Genomic DNA, 15,345 nt, shown 5'->3' with positions numbered 1-15,345 from the left:
TTAGCAGCCAATATGGAGTACCAAATACAATTCTCTCTCTGAGAAGAATTTTAGGTCTAGCTGTTGAATTAACGGACTTTTTTTTTTTTTTTTTTTACCTCCTTACACATTCACATACAAATATACATATGTTTCTGAACGGGGTTGTATAACGCATAACATCCAGAACCTGGCTTTCGTTTGCTTAAAATATCTTGGACATCCTCTCATAAAGAGATGGATTCCCCAAACCAAATCAGAGCATTCTTCTTGTACTTGGGAACTCAAGAGAGAGTGAGCCCCGTTGTCAGAACATGTATGAAAAGGGTGGGTAGAGCAGGCTAAGTGGATATTTCGTCTTTGGATAACATGTGACATCTTTTTCCACCTCTCCTTAGAGCACCCTCGAAAGCCCTCTCAGCACTCCCTGCCCTCACCCCTCCTGCAAGCTCATCCCCCCAGCCCTTGGTGTCCCTCAAAGTATCCCCTGCCGGCCCCTGCCAAGCTTTGCCAAGCCGTGATTTCTGCCCACCTCAGGCCCACCAACGCCGAGAAGACATGCTGCGACCAGACTGGACTAGTTTCTCAGCAGCTTTATTGAGTAGCTAAAGGTAGTGTCTTTTTCCACTGGACATGTGTCCTCAAGCTTGTACAAGAACTGCCTTGGGACAGACAGACAGACCGGTGGCCGGGCAGGGCAGGGCAGGTGTTCCTGGTAGCGCGGGAGCACCAGGGACAGCTCAGCTCTCCAAAGGGCCTGGCGCCTGCTCCTGCTCGGGGAGGGCCAGAGGCATGTCCTGGTTCTCCTTCTCCTTGAGGGTGCTGAAGAAAGAGTTGACCTTGTCTCTCAGGTCCTTCTCCAGGAAGCTCAGGTGGTCTTCCATCCCGCCTGCGTAGGAGCCCAGCTTCTGCCTGAGCTCCTCCACCTGCTGCACCAGGGCTCTGTTGAAGGTGTCGCCATAGGGCCCCATGTTGTGGCGGAACTCCTCCACCTGCCGGTCCAGGTGGCTGTTGAGCTGGGCCAGCGACTCCTGCAGTCCCTTGGCGTTGTCCCTCAGCTTGCCGCGCACGTCCTCGACCACCGGCGCCAGCCTCTGCCGCAGCTCGTCGGCATTGGCCGTGATCTTGGCCTTCAGCTCCTCGGCATTCTTCTTCATCTGGAAGGCCAGCCCCTCGAGCTGGTGGTTGAGCTTCTCCTGGACGTCCTGCGCGTAGGGAGCCAGGCTGCGGCGCAGCTCTTCCACATTCTGGTCGATCTTGACCTTGAGCTCATCGGCGTAGGGCGTGAGATGCCCCTTGAGCTCTTCTATGTTCCGGTCGATCTTGGCCTTGAACTCATCTGCGTAGGGCGTCAGTGAGGACTGCAGGTTGTCCACGTTCTCGCGCAGCACGGCCTCCATGCGCTGCGCGTGGGACGTCAGGTGGCGCCGCAAGTGCTCGGCGTGAGTGTTGACCTGGGTGCGCAGCTCATCCGCGTACGGCCCCAGGCGCTGCTGCAGCTCGCGCACATTGTCCCCGATTTTCTGGCTCACCTCGTTGGCGTGGGGCAGCAGCCGTGCCCGCAGCTCCTCCAGCTCCTTCCGAATCTCCTCCTTCAGCTTCTCTGAGTCTTTGGTCAGGCGTTCGTGCAGCTCAGTGGCGAAGGGCACGAGCTTCTTCTGCAGGTTATCCGCATAGGTGTTCACTTGGCCGAGCTTGTCCTGGAAGAGGGCACTACAGAGGAAGGACACAAGAGGGCCACCGTTACACTTGGCATTCCGTGCCAGGACCTTGTCTACTTATATACCTGCCTAAGACAGGTGAGTGTTCAAGGGTACTGAGTTCACCCAGCTCGGCTCTGTGGCCTTCCCTGCGGCAGACCATGGTTTGAGAGGGTGGATGCAATAGACTAAGTTATTACCTTTTATCTCTGAGTCTCCCCCTGACCTTGAGTCACAATACCCACCTATCATGTGACCTCCAGGGGTTTGCTTTCCCCTCCCTATCTGTGAAGTAGAAAGGGCAGACTTTGAAGTCCTTCCCAGCACAGGTGCACTGTGACATCGATCACATTCATTGATAGGATGTTAGGCTCTGGACCCCTTCCAGTGTCTTTTACGGATTCAAAATACTGGTTTCCCTGCACGTGCCTGTCCTCACAGGCTCCCCCGATATCCCCACATCCCTTCCCATGATGTCCCAGGGGCCCGTCTTTCTGGAATGTGTTAGGACCCAGCTCCCGTGACATCTCCCTCCCTCCCTTTCTTCCATGCATCTCAATACTAAGACGTGGCCATTTGGCACAGTCTAGAAGGTTAAAGCAGAAGATTCCTTAGGGATTATCAGTCCAACCCCCTGTCTGCATGTGGATCCCAGATCCAGAGATCTCAGGGCCACTGGGTGAGTTAGTGGCAGGGCAGTGGGCATCCTAAGCCCAGGTCTCCTGCCTCTGAGTTCAGCCCTTGGCTGCCGCATTGCGTGGCCTTTAAGAAGCCCCACCCCGCAAGTCGTGTCTTTCTTACTTGAGCTGCTGGGTGAGCTCAGACTGCTGGAGATGTTCCACGGCTTCCTTGGCATTGCTGCTCAGCTGACTGAAGTAGTCCCACACCACGGTGGCCACCTGGTCGGGACTGACCTCAGCCCGGGCACCTGGGCAGGAAGCAGACAGTGATTCATGAAGACCTATCTCCTTCCTTGCCCCTCTGCACCAGCCCTGAGCTGCAGACCAGCTGATGGTGGGGGAGCCTGACCGCTGATCTCCTCCTCTGTGCTTCCCTAGTTAGAAGCTGGGAAGTTAGAAACTGGGCTGGCACTCATGCCAGCGGGCAGAACATTCTCAATAGGCCAGCCATCCTGTGAACCGAGTGGCAAGTGGGCAGCCTTCTGTGTCCAACTGGCGGATGACAGGCATTTGGAACCGTCCTGTTGCCTGGGCCTCAGACTCTCCATCCTGCCCACTCAATGCGGCAGAGGGTCCTGCCCAAGAGCCCCATCCAGAGGAAGCTCCTACTCACCGGTGACAGCCACTAGGGCCAGGGTCAGGACCACAGCCCTCAGGAACATCCTGGGCTTCTCGCAGGGCTGCACTGGATCCTTTCTGGAATCAGACGGCGCAACGGGAGAGGCTCTCAGGCAGCTCCACCTGTGCTGCTGTCCAAACTGACCAAAGCTCGGAGCCAGCCAGCCATTTAAACTCCCACCAGCCTGCCCTCCCTGCCTCCCTCCCCCATGTGACTCCACGCTGGAAGATGACACATTCCCAGGAAGCCTCTTGGACTTTTGTGACTCTAAGACAACGTGGAAGCTGACAGTGGACTGAGGCTTGGGCAGCAGTCAGAAGAAGCTGTTCTGTGCTCATGCCCCACCCAGTATGAAGGGAGGGTGGGGAGCCATGAGCTGTGGGAGGCAAGAGGCCCAGGGAACCCCTGAGCCAGGGAGGGACTGATGCCCCAGGGGCCCTGCTGACAATTCTGGATCTGAGCCAGGTTTGGGGAGTAAAGTTCACACCTCCTCTGTCTGCCTCAGGGGAAAGAGTCCCCCCCGCCCCACACATTTCCCAAACTGACTCTATTTCAGAGCACCAGACACTAGACTAGGACATCCAGGGTCACAGGGACAGCAAGCTAAGATCCAGAGCTCTGGTCAAGGTGCGCCCAGGAGGAGGGCGAGTGGGCAGGTTGGTGGAGTGGGCAGAACCCCGTCTTGAAAGGGTTAATTAAAAAAAAATTTTTTTAAATTCATTTTTGAGGGAGAGAGAGAGAGAGAGAGAACACGAACAGGGGAAGGGCAGAGAGAGAGGGAGACACAGAATCTGAAGCAGGCTCCAGGCTCTGAGCTGTCAGCACAGAGCCCAATGCAGGGCTCAAACTCACAAACCGCGAGGTCATGATCTAAGCTGAAGTCAGACGCCCAACCAACTGAGCCACCCAGGCACCCCTTGAAGGGGTTGATTTTAAGTGTGCTTCATGTCCCGCTGCTGCCCAGCTGTGCCACCTTGGCCTAGTGACTCAACTTGGCCAAATTCTGAGCCTCAGTTTGTCCTTTGAACACGGGCCTGCTGGGCATAATAAATGAGCTGTTGCTCGTGCAATGGGTGTAGCGCCTGGCTCAGATTAAGCACTACACAGTCATTGTTGTTGTTATTAATAATAACCTTGTTTTCCTGATTGGGGCCCTGGCAGGGGGTCCAGTAGAATGCTCATCCCTCCAGAGAGAGGGCAGAGTCAGGCCCAGCCCTCTAGGGATCACCAAGGTGGGGTACGATGCAGGGGGAATGGCTCCCAAGCTTAGCCACACTCCCTGGGTGGGAGCAGTCAGCCTGTGCTGAATCTCAGGACCTGAGCCTCTTAGGGGACTTCTCACTGGGGGCTGGGGCTGGGGGCAGGAGGTCTTCTAGGAGACTTCTATCGTTCTCTACAATGAGGTCATACACACGATTACAGAAAGCCCTCCACCAAGAAGACAACGCGGCCTGCTCTGCATGGGCCCCTCTGCTAGACCATGCCACCTGCAGTGACTGTGAGAGGAAACTCATTCCCACTGCACTGTTGGCTCTGATCCGAGAGCACAGGGCCCGACACGCGGGTGGACTCCTGGCCACTCGCCATCACGACAGCCCACAGTTGTGTTAACCCTGATTTATCGGGCCTCCATTTTTCATACTCCAGAAGTGGCTTGATGTCTCATGGGGTTAAAGACAGCTAAGACCTTCAGCCTCTTGCGCCCTGCCGTGTCCCCATACTGCCCGCGGTCACCTCCAGTCTCAGGGAGCCCCGCCTTCCTGGACAGCTGTCCCTATCTTGCGGTAGTTGTGAAGGGCTCAGATTCTGGAGTCGGACTCCATGGGTTTGCGTCTGGGCTTCCCACTTACTGTCCACGTGACCTCGGGAAAATCTCCTAATCTCTCAGAGTCTCAGCTGCCTCAGCTGGGCGTAGAATAATGAGGAATCAGTGAGACAGTGTGTCACGCTGGGAACAGTGTCTAGGAACAGCACTAGCCACATTTCACCCTGCAAGCCTTACCTCCCTGCCACACTGGCCTATCGCTCCTGTTCCTGCTCCCCAGTCAGGCACAGTCCAGTCTCGGGTGGGTGCAAAGGTCAGTGCTCAGTGCCCTCATCCCTTCCCCCGGGGCCAGAGATGAAAAGAGCAATGAGTCACCAAGAACATCTCAGCTGCAGCCTGACCTCTTGGACTTGGAGTGTGAACAACAGGTGCCACCAGCATGTGACAGGTCCTGTCTCACTTGCCTGGGCGTACACACACTGGGAGTGTCTGTACCCCGCTGAGCATGTCTGAGAGCATCTGCCAGGACGTGCACAGATTCACATAAGTGTGCAAACACTTCAGCTGTCTGTGGGCACAAAGCTAAGGCATCTCGCTAAGGGACCGGTGCCGGCCTGTGCGACAGCCACAACCACGAGGGGGGTGTGCTGCTTCCTGACATGTCGTGGGTGGATGCCATTACTGAATGCGTATGTTTCCCCAAGTCAGTGGGCACGTTTTGCATCAGTCTGTAAACAGATTTGCACCGGGAACAGGGGAAAAACGAGTGTCCAGTCTTACAGCGTTCGCGCCGCGGGCTCGGCCTCCGGCTGGGCCTCTGGTTCTCTTTGGGCACAGATGCTGGCCTCTCCTGCAGGACCTGACCCTATGAGACAAGAGACGGCCCCATGGGTGGACACAGGGGGCCCATGTGATGCTGGGCACATCATGTGCCTCTCTGAGCCTCGCTCTCCTTGTGTGTGCAATAGACGGCCCTAATGGTTGGTAACACAATGAGGTTGAAAGTCCAGCATTACAGCCACCCTCCTGTCCACCCCACAGGGACAAAACCAGGGGTCAGCCCAGAGCTCAGAGTCAGGAGGGGAGAGCTCAAGACCAGCCAGAGACAGGCAAGTCACATGGACATATTCCCCACAGATGCTCCACTCTGGCCCTCCCCACAGGGCAGAATTAAAGAGGGGTAGCTCCTGTTGTTGTTACAGGAAGGATCTGGGTGGGATAATAGGAGGAACTTCCAGCATGGAGAGGCATGGGGAACCAGATCCTCTGGCTGGCAGGGCTGAATCGGGGCTCCCCATCCAGCCTAATGGCAGGGGCATGGATCACAGAGGCTTGTGTGCTAAGCCTTGCCCAGACGCAAGGAAGCTAGTGAGGAATCAGCCTAGCCCTAGAGGACCAGTTTTGGCCCCAGCTGCTCAAGCCTCCCTCCCGCCCCCTCCTTACCACCACTGGTGACTCCTTACAGCCAGTCTGTGGGCCAGGCCCAGAGCAGCCACCTCATCCCAGGGGAGCCAGCGTGGGATGGAGAGAGAGAGAGAAAGGAGAGAGAGGCAGCTTAGGCTGGCCCCTGAGAGGGCCCCTCCCGAGACAGCCCTACTGAGACCCAAGCCAGAGCTGTCAGGAGGGGCACTCAATTGTGCCAAGCCCTTTGAAAGAGGAAAAGTCCCAGGACTCATGGCATGCCACACCTCTGCTGCATGGGCCCACACACCTGGGTTCTCTGCCCAGCTCAGCACGACCCTGCTGGGTCTCTCTGCCCCCATCTTCTGACCTCCCTGGCCTCAGGGGGCCCATTGCTACATGTGAGAGAGAGGACAGGTTCCTCCAGACCCTCCACACACAGGGAAAGAGAGTTGGAGGGTCCAGGGCCAAGGGATCCAGCCAGCCCATTCTAGCAGGCGCAGGGACCGAGGACTTTGTACTCTGACCCAGCCTGGAACCTGGATTCCCACTGTGGCCTTCACCTCCGGGGCCGAGGGACAGGCCAGAACAGAAGAGTGACATGGGCACAAGTTGCTGTCTACCCTCCCCGGTGCGCAGATCCTTCAGCGACCTGATCAGCTTCCTTTCCTCCCCACCCCATCACCAAAATCTGTGCTCAGGAAGAGATCTGAAACTGATTTACTCTAAGGTCTGAGTGAATGATAAATCTCCAAGGGTCTCATCGCTCCAAGCTGCCTAGCACCAGCATTGGTATTTGAAGACCTGGATTCTGGTTTCCAGCTCTACCAGTGATGTGCTGTATGTACTCGGGGACATCTCTACCCCTTTGAGCCTCAGGTCTCTCATCTACCAAATGGGATCGTTAATATCTACTTCATAGAAACCTATTTGCATTTTAACAGAATACAAGATCTAAGTCAAAGGAATGAACTTCTAATGGAGAAAGGTCAAGTCTTAGCAAACAAAGAATTCTGAGGGTGGAGCCAGGCCTCTTTCTCAGGCCTCTGATTTCACACCATGGAGTTAGTTGCTTCTTCCTGAGAAGATGGCTGCCTGCTTTCAAAAGCCCTATTTCCTCCTGCCTTCAGACTATGCTGTTAGGGATAGACAAGGTGTTTGGGAGGAAGAAAGAGACTTATCAAGCCTGTTCCATGAACCAGTTGCTTTGTACATGCCTCATTTACTTTGTACCACAACTCTCGGCATATCAGCATTCTATCCCCTTTTACAAGAGGAGCAAATCGAGGCTCTGAGGCATTAGGTCTCTGTTCCCGGGTCATATGACTTAAGAGTCACAGGCATCGTTTGAACCTGGGATTTCTTGGCTTCAAAGTCTTATTAGCCTCCCTGATCCAGGTTATGGCTCCTGTTGCGGGCCCAGGGCCACCTTACCCCGAGGAAGGTAAGGCCGAGTCCTCTCCTGGACGGCCCCTGCAGAGCTCCTCTGTCCCCTCTCCCCACCGGACTGGCCTCACCACAACCTCGGTTCGTTCCAGCTCCCCTCCCAGCCAGGGGGCTCTGAGGGCTGCCATTTCAAAGCTGAGGAAACCAAGGCCCGAGGTGAGAGGTGCTCAGCGCTGGCAATCAGTCCCAGTTGTCGCTGTCTGGGGAAGGCCCAACCCGGGAACCCCAGCTCCTGCCCCAGGAAATGTTATCAGTGGGTCCAGAGGGCAAGGGGAGGAGGAGGGGGGAAAGGCCTTGGGCTCAGAGCAGTCTGTGCTGCTCTCCCACCACCCCCTGCCCTGGGCTCAGCTGGAGAGGCTCCTGGAGAAGAGACGTGGATGCAGGGGAGGGGGCTGTGTGGAGTCAACTGTGTCTCCCCTCCCCACACAAGCCTCTGCCCGTAGGTCTTCGGTGACTTCACTCCCGACACCCCACCCCAATACTGAGTTGTTCTCAAGCCTGAAGAAGCCCATCACCTTCTCAATCCAGCCCCCACCCCTTCCAGGCTGTTTCCAGGGCCCAGGGGGCAGGGTGCGGGGAGGGACCTGAAAGGCATGTGTGAAGGGCTGCGGTGGCCCAGAGACCCCTGGCTTCTCCCCTAATGCCTTTCCCCTCCCTCTCCCTGGGGAGCCAGGCCGCTTGGAGGAAACGGGGTATGCCTAGTCCCTGAGCCCCTCCGGGCTGCAGGGGTGGCAGGAGACCAGTGTGGTCACCGCGGCACCTAGAGATTTCCCAACTCTCCCAGCAAGCCTGGCTGCGTCTGGGCACCCTGCCTCGGGCCCTGGTCTAGACTGATCAGCAGGTGACCTTTGCCCAGCTCACTGGACCCTCTGTGCCTGCTGTCCTGGAGACAATATAAACCAGGTCAGAACCCTCGGGTCTGCCTGCTCAGTTCATCCCAAGAAACCGCTGCTCCAGGTAATGCCCCCTGGGGAGGAGGAGGGTGAGGGAGAAAGGAGAGGCAGGATGGTGAGGGGCAGAGGACGGTCCCTGCCCAGACCGGCCAGCACAGACTGGAGAAGAGCTTACTGGAGCCAAGGAAGCCCCGGGGCTAGAGAAGCAGCCAGCATCTCCAGTTGCACACTGGGGGAAACCGAGGCTCATGGAAGGCAGGGCACTTGCTCACAGCAGGACCGGAACTGGCTCCAAATCCGTGCACTTTCCCTCACTCTGTGTTTAGGACTGGAAGAAGCCTTAGACCCCAGACAGAAAAACCGAGGCCCAGAGAGGGACAGGAATCTACCCCAAGTCACACAACGTGTTAGTGGCAGGAACCAGGCCAGAACCCGGGTGCCTTGATTCCTGGTCTGGTGGGTTTTCTGCTCCGGCCCTCGGCCCGGCGCTCTCTCCCAGCCTGGCTCTGCCCGAGGCCCCTGGCTGAAAGCCCTTCACCTGCCGTGTTAGCTGGCAGCAGGCCCTCTCTCCTCCTGGCTTGACCCAGCTCAGGATCCACGGCAGAGGCCACACCACCATCCCAGGGAAGACCAGAGGTGGGGGGCTTGGGGTACCCCTCTCAAGACACTTCCCCGCAGGACAGAGGTGCCATGCAGTCCCGGGTCCTTCTCGTCACTGCCCTCCTGGTGCTCCTGGCCTCTGCCCGTAAGCAGCTCGTGGGGACAGGGCTAGGGATAGGGAGGGGCGGGCAGCCGTCTGCCTGGAGGACCTGGGAATGGCTTGAGGATCCCACACCCTGGCCGGTGGCTGGGCGGAGGCGAAGGGCTCCCCAGAGGCCAGTCTATCTCACTCCACCCCGCTCTCCCGGCAGGAGCTACAGAGGGGGAGGACCCTTCCCTTCTGGGCCTTATGCACGGTTACGTCCAGCATGCCACCAAGACCGCCCAGGACACGCTGACCACCGTGCGGGAGTTCCCGGTGGCCCAGCAGGCCAGGTACACCCTCACGTCTCGGTGCTCGGTGCCGGCTCTGGGCTCCCTCCTGCCCCTGACTCAGCAGAGCCGGGGCAGTGGGGCTGTGGCTTGCCCACACCCACCGGGACCTGTGCCTCTCGGAGCCTCCATGCTCTGGTCTATGGAACGGGGCCCTCACGGGGCTTTCTCGGGCTGGAGAGATGGAGGCGGGCTGTAGCCTTCCTTCCCCTCATCTCCTCCTGGCCTCTTCTCCCTTTGTGGGCCCTCCCTTCTCCAGGCTCTCTGCACGGCTCTAAGGAAGGCCCTGTTAGCTCTTGCTCCCACTCCCTTTTTCTGGTGGAGGTTGGCTGGGAGGTCCCACCCAATCCAATTTTCAGCCTGGTGTGTGTGTGTGTGTGTGTGTGTGTGTGTGGGTGGGTGTGTGGGTGTCTTTCTGCCTTGTGCCAAGACTTGGGGCCCGTGTGAACAGAAGTCTGTGCTTCCTCTCCCATCCTGCCCTGCCTTCTAGTCCTCTCTTCTCCCCTGCTCCCTTCCGCACCTCCACTGCAAACTGGCCAGCATTCACATAGCTGAGGCGCTCACAGAATTTCACAGTCCTCAGAACCGGCTGTGGAGTGGGTATTGTTTGTGCCATTTTGCACATGAGAAAATGGAGGCTCAGAGAGGTTAAGGGACACCCCCCTCCGCCCCCCCCCCCCCCCCGCCGCCCAGATCACACAGCTAATTCATCCTCTGAGGATTTTCCAAAAGAGAGACTGCTTCCCTCTGCCCCACCCCACTCAGAGGCACAAGGTTGTGCAACTCTGGCGGGCATCATTTGCCTCGAATAGAATGACAGCCCAGGCTTTACAAATCTCCCACTCAACCACTCCCCTCCAGCTGGCCGCAGACCCATGGTGACCCAGAGGTCTGCCCCACCCCGGAGAAACAAGCTGGACTTGTGCTAGGGTCCCATCACCCCCTCCAGCATCTCTTCTGCCTGAGGTGACAGCAGAAGGGGTCTTGGCCTGAGGTGTCAGGGGCGTTGCTGGAGGAGGTTGAGAGGGAGGGTGGAGAGGCAGTGGGGATACGGCAGGGGCCCCGCCGCCTTCACGTGAGCTCTTACCCCCACTTCCATTGCTTCCCCTTACTGATTTAACCCTCAGGGACTGGGTGACCGGTCGCTTCACCTCCCTGAAAGACTACTGGAGCACGCTTACAGGCAAGTTCTCCGGGTTCTGGGATTCGACCTTTGCCGTCACACCGACGCCAGCCTCTGAAGCCAAGTGAGACCTTGACGCACCACGTCTTCCTGCCCATCCAGCCCGCTGGCTCCTTGGGCCATCCCAAAAGTCGCTTGAAAGTGACGGCATTCTCACCTTCCGCCCCACCCCAGACCTGGCCCACCCCCAAGCCTCCTGCCCTGCCAATAAAACGGGATGAGAAGCTGCCGCGAGTGGGACGTCCCACGCATGCCATGTGTGTTCGGGCGTGGAAATGGGCCAGGGCTCTTCTGTGGGTGGGCGCTGGGCTGCGTCCCACTCAGCCGGCCTGGGGCCAGTGCCCTACGCGCCCGTTAGCAGTCGGGTGGTGTCTGGGCCCAAGTTTCCTCATCACACGGAGGCAGGAGAACTCTGCTTCCACAGGCTTGTGTGGTGGAGAAAATGGGGTAAGAGGTCCGACAACACTTTGATAAACTGTCAGATGCTGTACAACATGACTTGAGTGTGTGATCTGTGCCAGGCACCGTGCCTGGCATCTTTGTGCCATCCGTCATCAGAGCTGTCACTGCTGTCCGTGGAGCTCTGTGGAGCTGACTCACGCTACCCAGGCCGCCTGGCCCTCTCAGCCACACTTGAGGGAAGGAGGCTGATGGGGAGTGGCTGGAATAAGATACAACTAGGCTGTGGTTTGGGGGCCATCATTTTATATCAGCCTTAGTTTCTTATCTGTTAAGTGGGTGCAACAATGCCACCTCCACTGTAGATTGGTTGAATGAATGAATGAATGAATGAGGCTGCGCAGAGCACCTGGCACATCAAAGTACCTTGTAAATGATCATCCTTGTTGCTCTAGGCTGAGCTGATTTCCCCTTGGGACCAGAATTGGAGCCGGGGGGAATCCGGCGTCTCAGGAACTAAGAAGGAACCCAAAGTTACCCAACAGAGGCTGTTTCCCTTGTGTCCCCACCCCCCAACAGATGTTCACGTCAGGGAGTCGTGACCACAGACTACTTGGGCAGGCCCTCGCTCTTCCAAGGAAAAAACCGAGGTTCAGAAAGGTGAAGGCACTTGCCCAATGTCACAGAATCAGCAAATGGCGGAGCTGGACCTGAAGCTCAGATCAGCTGCTCATATTCTGCTCAGCTGACACAGAAAAACACTTTGTTACTCCTACGCTGGGTGTCAGGGGGCTCCTTGGCACATCTGGCTGACATCAGCATCTCCGGCCCCATGTGGAGACATCTGCTCTCCCTTTGGAAATCCACCTGGGCTTTTCTTCTGGCCCAACCGGGCCAGGGATCCCAGCACCCACACCTGGAAAGTGTTCTCACCCAGATCTGGGCTTGACACCTATTACGGCTCTCGATGGCTAGGAACTAAAAAGCCCACTGCTTTACCCAGAAGTTTGCAAGACGCGCTGGAGATGGGGGGAGAGGCAGGGGGCAAAAGGCCCCGTGGGGAGACGGCAGGGAAAGTTCCATCAGGGCACTGCCCAGATCTCTGATCTGTGAATCTGGGCATGCACATGGGGGTAAGTACCTGAGTGTGAAGAGTGTGAATAGGAGTGTGCGCTTGAGAACGTGCATGCGCCTGTGCACAGCCGTGTGAACTCGAGTGCCTGACCACACGCTTTTTTAAAAAACGACCCAGAATGCGTCTGAAAAGGGTTACCGAACCCATCCAGCTCTTCAGCCCTGGCCTGTGACTTCCGGGTTCAGCTTTGTCATCAGTATCATGGATGTAGCGGCGGTCTACCCAGGATTTGGGGGAGGATGCAGTGAGATGATGGATATGAATGCATCTTAGAAATAAAAGTGGGCTAATTACCTGTAATCAGGTGGGGGTTATTGTTCTGACTCAGGCTTGAAGCCCCGCGGGGAGGAGGGCTGGTTTACACAGCTGTGCTGGAGGAAACATCCGCTGCTTCTGGAAAGGGCGGGACCCTGAGGAGTGGCATGCTGCCCTTGTGAAAAAAAGAAAAGGGAAGCGTCTGTTTTCTCGTTTTTGGAATTCATCAAGAAGGAAGGAGCAAAGGCTAAGCTCTTCGTTTGAGCTCGTCCCTAATCCTTCCAGCCCCAGGGGCTCCTTGAGGCCCACCCCAGCCCACCTAGAGCCAGAGTGCTGGCGGGGCTCCTGGCCTGGCCTGTGTGTGTGTGGGTGTGGGGGGGGGGGTGACACTCCCCACCGGGATGGAGCCCACTTCTCCCAGCAAAGCCAGCCTTGTTTCCTGACCCTCCTCCAACAGGGCTGCGGTTTTTCTCACACGAGGAGTTTTCAGGTTACTCGGCGTTGGATTGTCTGTCACCTTGCCTGGTCCTCTATGATTTCTTCTCTGTTTGGGCCTCCTCGGGAAGGGGACTCCATCCACTACCTCACTCCTAGTGGCCGGGTCCTCGCATGAGGACCCTGAGGGGCCCAGGTTCCCTGCTGATGGGCTCCGGCTCCCTGTCCCCTGGTCAGAGGCCCTGGCGCGGTGACGTCCCCTCCGCCGCCCGCACCCCGTTCCCATTCTCCCCCCAAAAAAGAATTTATAGTTTTTTGGAGCACATTTTATTGTTTAAAAATCACAACTGAAGCCTCAACAAACACAAAAACAAAACAAAACAATGCAGCCCAACACGGGCGTCCCGCTTTGAAAACGTTTATTCTAAGAACTCGATCGAAGGCCAGGGGAGCCCGAGGCGGCCCCCCCTCTGGTCCCCGGCGCGTCACTGAGCGTTCAGCTTCTTGGTGGCCTCGTCGACGATGGCCATTAAGCCGACCTTGAAGCTCTCCAGCACGGGCAGCAGGCCCTGGCGGAGGTCCTCCAGCGCGGGCTTGGCCTTCTCGCTGAGCGTGCTCAGGTGCTCGCTGGCCTTGGCGTGGTACTCGGCCAGGCTGGCGCCGCCGCTCTCCTTGAGCGCCTGCAGCCGCGCGGCCAGGCGCTCGCGCAGCTCGTCGCTGTAGGGGGCCAGCTGCGCGCGCAGCGCGTCCACGTGGGTGCGCGCGCGGTCGCGCAGCTCCTCGCCCAGCGGGCTCAGCTTCTCGTGCAGCTCCTGCAGCTTCTGGCGCGCGCCCTCGCGCAGCTCCGTGCCCAGCGGCGCCACCTTCTGGCGGTACAGCTCCACCTCCTCTTGCCACTTTTTCTGGAAGTCGTCCAGGTAGGGCTGCACCTTCTGCTTCACCTCCTCCAGATCCTTGCTCATCTCCTGCCTCAGCACCTCCGTCTCCTTCTCCAGGTTATCCCAGAACTCCTGGGTGACCGGGCCGATCTGCTCGCGCAGCTTGGTGACCGTGCTGCCCAAGGTGTCCCAGTTGTCTAGGAGTTTCAGGCTGAAGGGGTGGGGCGGGGAGAGCGAGGGGCTCAGGGGTGGCCTCCCTGCCGGGGCACCCCGGGCCAGCCCCGGGGCCGCCTGCGGTGAGCCCCGAGCGGCACCTGTCGACGTGTCGCAGCCCGGGGGCCAGCGCCCGGCCTAGCTTGCCCTACACACGGTCCCCGCCAGGGCAGCCCACCGTGCTCCCATCGCCGCCGCGTCCCGTTGTACTGACGGACTGAGGAGTTAGTTAAGAGACGAAGCCGGGCTTGCTGCCCAGTCTTGCCTGGCCCCAAAGCTGGGCCTCAAGGACCTCGTCTCCCCACTCCCAGGCCGTCGTCGTCTCTGAAGACGGCCACCCCTGTTGCTGGGCAGGAGCGGGGCAGGTAGCTAAGAACGGGAAGGGGCTGGGTTACACTTGCAGGCAAAAGGCGCTGTGATTGCTGAGCCGGCAGCACAGATCTGCCCCTTGCTACGGCACGACCACATATTATTCTCCCTAAAATGAGTTCTGAGATGATGGGCATTTGGGGGATCCCATTCCTGTGTTCCAGGCCTTCTATGGGGCCCATGAAATAGGTGATCCGGCCATTGTGGCTACATCTTCCCACAGGCCTCTCTGTCCCCCAGAAAGTGCAACCCCTGCCCCTGCCCATGGCCCCAGGCTGGGTCCTTACTTCAGCTGTTTTCCCAAGGCGGAGGCTTCAAACTGGGCCACATACTCTCTGCCGCCGTCTTTGACTGCATCCACGTACACGGTAACTAAATCCTTGACTCGATCCCAAGGTGACTGGGGGTCATCTTGCTGCCAGAAATGCCGAGCCTGGCTCCCTGCGGGTGAGAGGGGAGACCCAGATCAGGCCTGCTCTGGACCAGGATCGGCGCTGAAATGCCAGGCTTGGAGGCAGGGAAGAGGGGGTGAGAAATCCTGCTCCCTGTGCCCAGGAGGGTGGCCCACAGGGACTTAGGGAGAAGGGCCCTCTGCCAAAGGCTGGCTTCCTAAGTTGGGGGGCACGGGGTACCTACCCGTGAGGAAGAGCACGGCCAAGGTCAGCACCACGGCTTTCATCCTGAAGGGACGTGGGTGACCTGGAGGAGAAGAGGGTCCCGGGCTGAGCGGGGCAGGCCTCTAGCGTGGAGGAGCCCAGTGTTCTCCCGCTCATTTTAGCCAGGGGTGGGGGCAGGACAGAGTGGGAGAGGGTCTCAGAACCCAGAGTCCCAGCACGGGGACAGTCTGGAGCCAGGACCCCCGAGCCTCAGATGGCAGCACTTACCTCAAGGGCTCCAGCCGTCTCTGAGCTGCCAGCTCTCCTAGCCTATTTATGTCTCCAGGCAGGGGCTGGGCTGGGAGGC

At 58.2% G+C, this 15,345-nt stretch overlaps 3 protein-coding genes across 6 annotated transcripts; 1 reads left to right on the top strand and 2 right to left on the bottom strand.

The window, feature by feature from the left end:
- Positions 1–557: 557 nt before the first annotated feature.
- On the bottom strand, positions 558–3,135 carry APOA4 (apolipoprotein A4). The gene is made up of 3 exons (XM_027036581.2): positions 2,973–3,135; positions 2,481–2,607; positions 558–1,692 (listed from the first exon to the last, which is right to left on the bottom strand). Exons 1-3 carry the CDS (start codon positions 3,019–3,021, stop codon positions 720–722), a joined length of 1,149 nt encoding a protein of 382 aa, XP_026892382.1. The 5' UTR covers positions 3,022–3,135; the 3' UTR covers positions 558–719.
- A 5,321-nt stretch (positions 3,136–8,456) lies between these two features.
- On the top strand, positions 8,457–10,932 carry APOC3 (apolipoprotein C3). 4 transcript variants are annotated; one of them, XM_053204071.1, is made up of 5 exons: positions 8,474–8,547; positions 8,810–8,939; positions 9,167–9,228; positions 9,395–9,518; positions 10,643–10,932. In XM_053204071.1, exons 3-5 carry the CDS (start codon positions 9,174–9,176, stop codon positions 10,764–10,766), a joined length of 303 nt encoding a protein of 100 aa, XP_053060046.1. In that variant the 5' UTR covers positions 8,474–8,547; positions 8,810–8,939; positions 9,167–9,173; the 3' UTR covers positions 10,767–10,932. The 4 variants fall into 4 exon arrangements, with proteins under 4 accessions (XP_014917961.2, XP_026892384.1, XP_053060046.1 ...); XM_015062485.3 differs by having other exon boundaries at positions 8,475–8,547; positions 9,162–9,228; XM_015062475.3 differs by lacking the exon at positions 8,810–8,939 and having other exon boundaries at positions 8,457–8,547; positions 9,162–9,228.
- Positions 10,933–13,226: 2,294 nt separating this feature from the next.
- APOA1 (apolipoprotein A1) lies at positions 13,227–15,345 on the bottom strand. Its single transcript, XM_027036592.2, has 4 exons — positions 15,267–15,345; positions 15,019–15,081; positions 14,670–14,823; positions 13,227–14,011 (listed from the first exon to the last, which is right to left on the bottom strand). Exons 2-4 carry the CDS (start codon positions 15,059–15,061, stop codon positions 13,408–13,410), a joined length of 801 nt encoding a protein of 266 aa, XP_026892393.1. The 5' UTR covers positions 15,062–15,081; positions 15,267–15,345; the 3' UTR covers positions 13,227–13,407.

The sequence above is a fragment of the Acinonyx jubatus genome, chromosome D1 (assembly GCF_027475565.1).
Source record: "Acinonyx jubatus isolate Ajub_Pintada_27869175 chromosome D1, VMU_Ajub_asm_v1.0, whole genome shotgun sequence".
NCBI classification, from domain to species: Eukaryota; Metazoa; Chordata; class Mammalia; order Carnivora; family Felidae; genus Acinonyx; species Acinonyx jubatus.
Note: the sequence above shows the minus strand (reverse complement) of the source record. Positions and strands in the feature narration are given on the sequence as shown.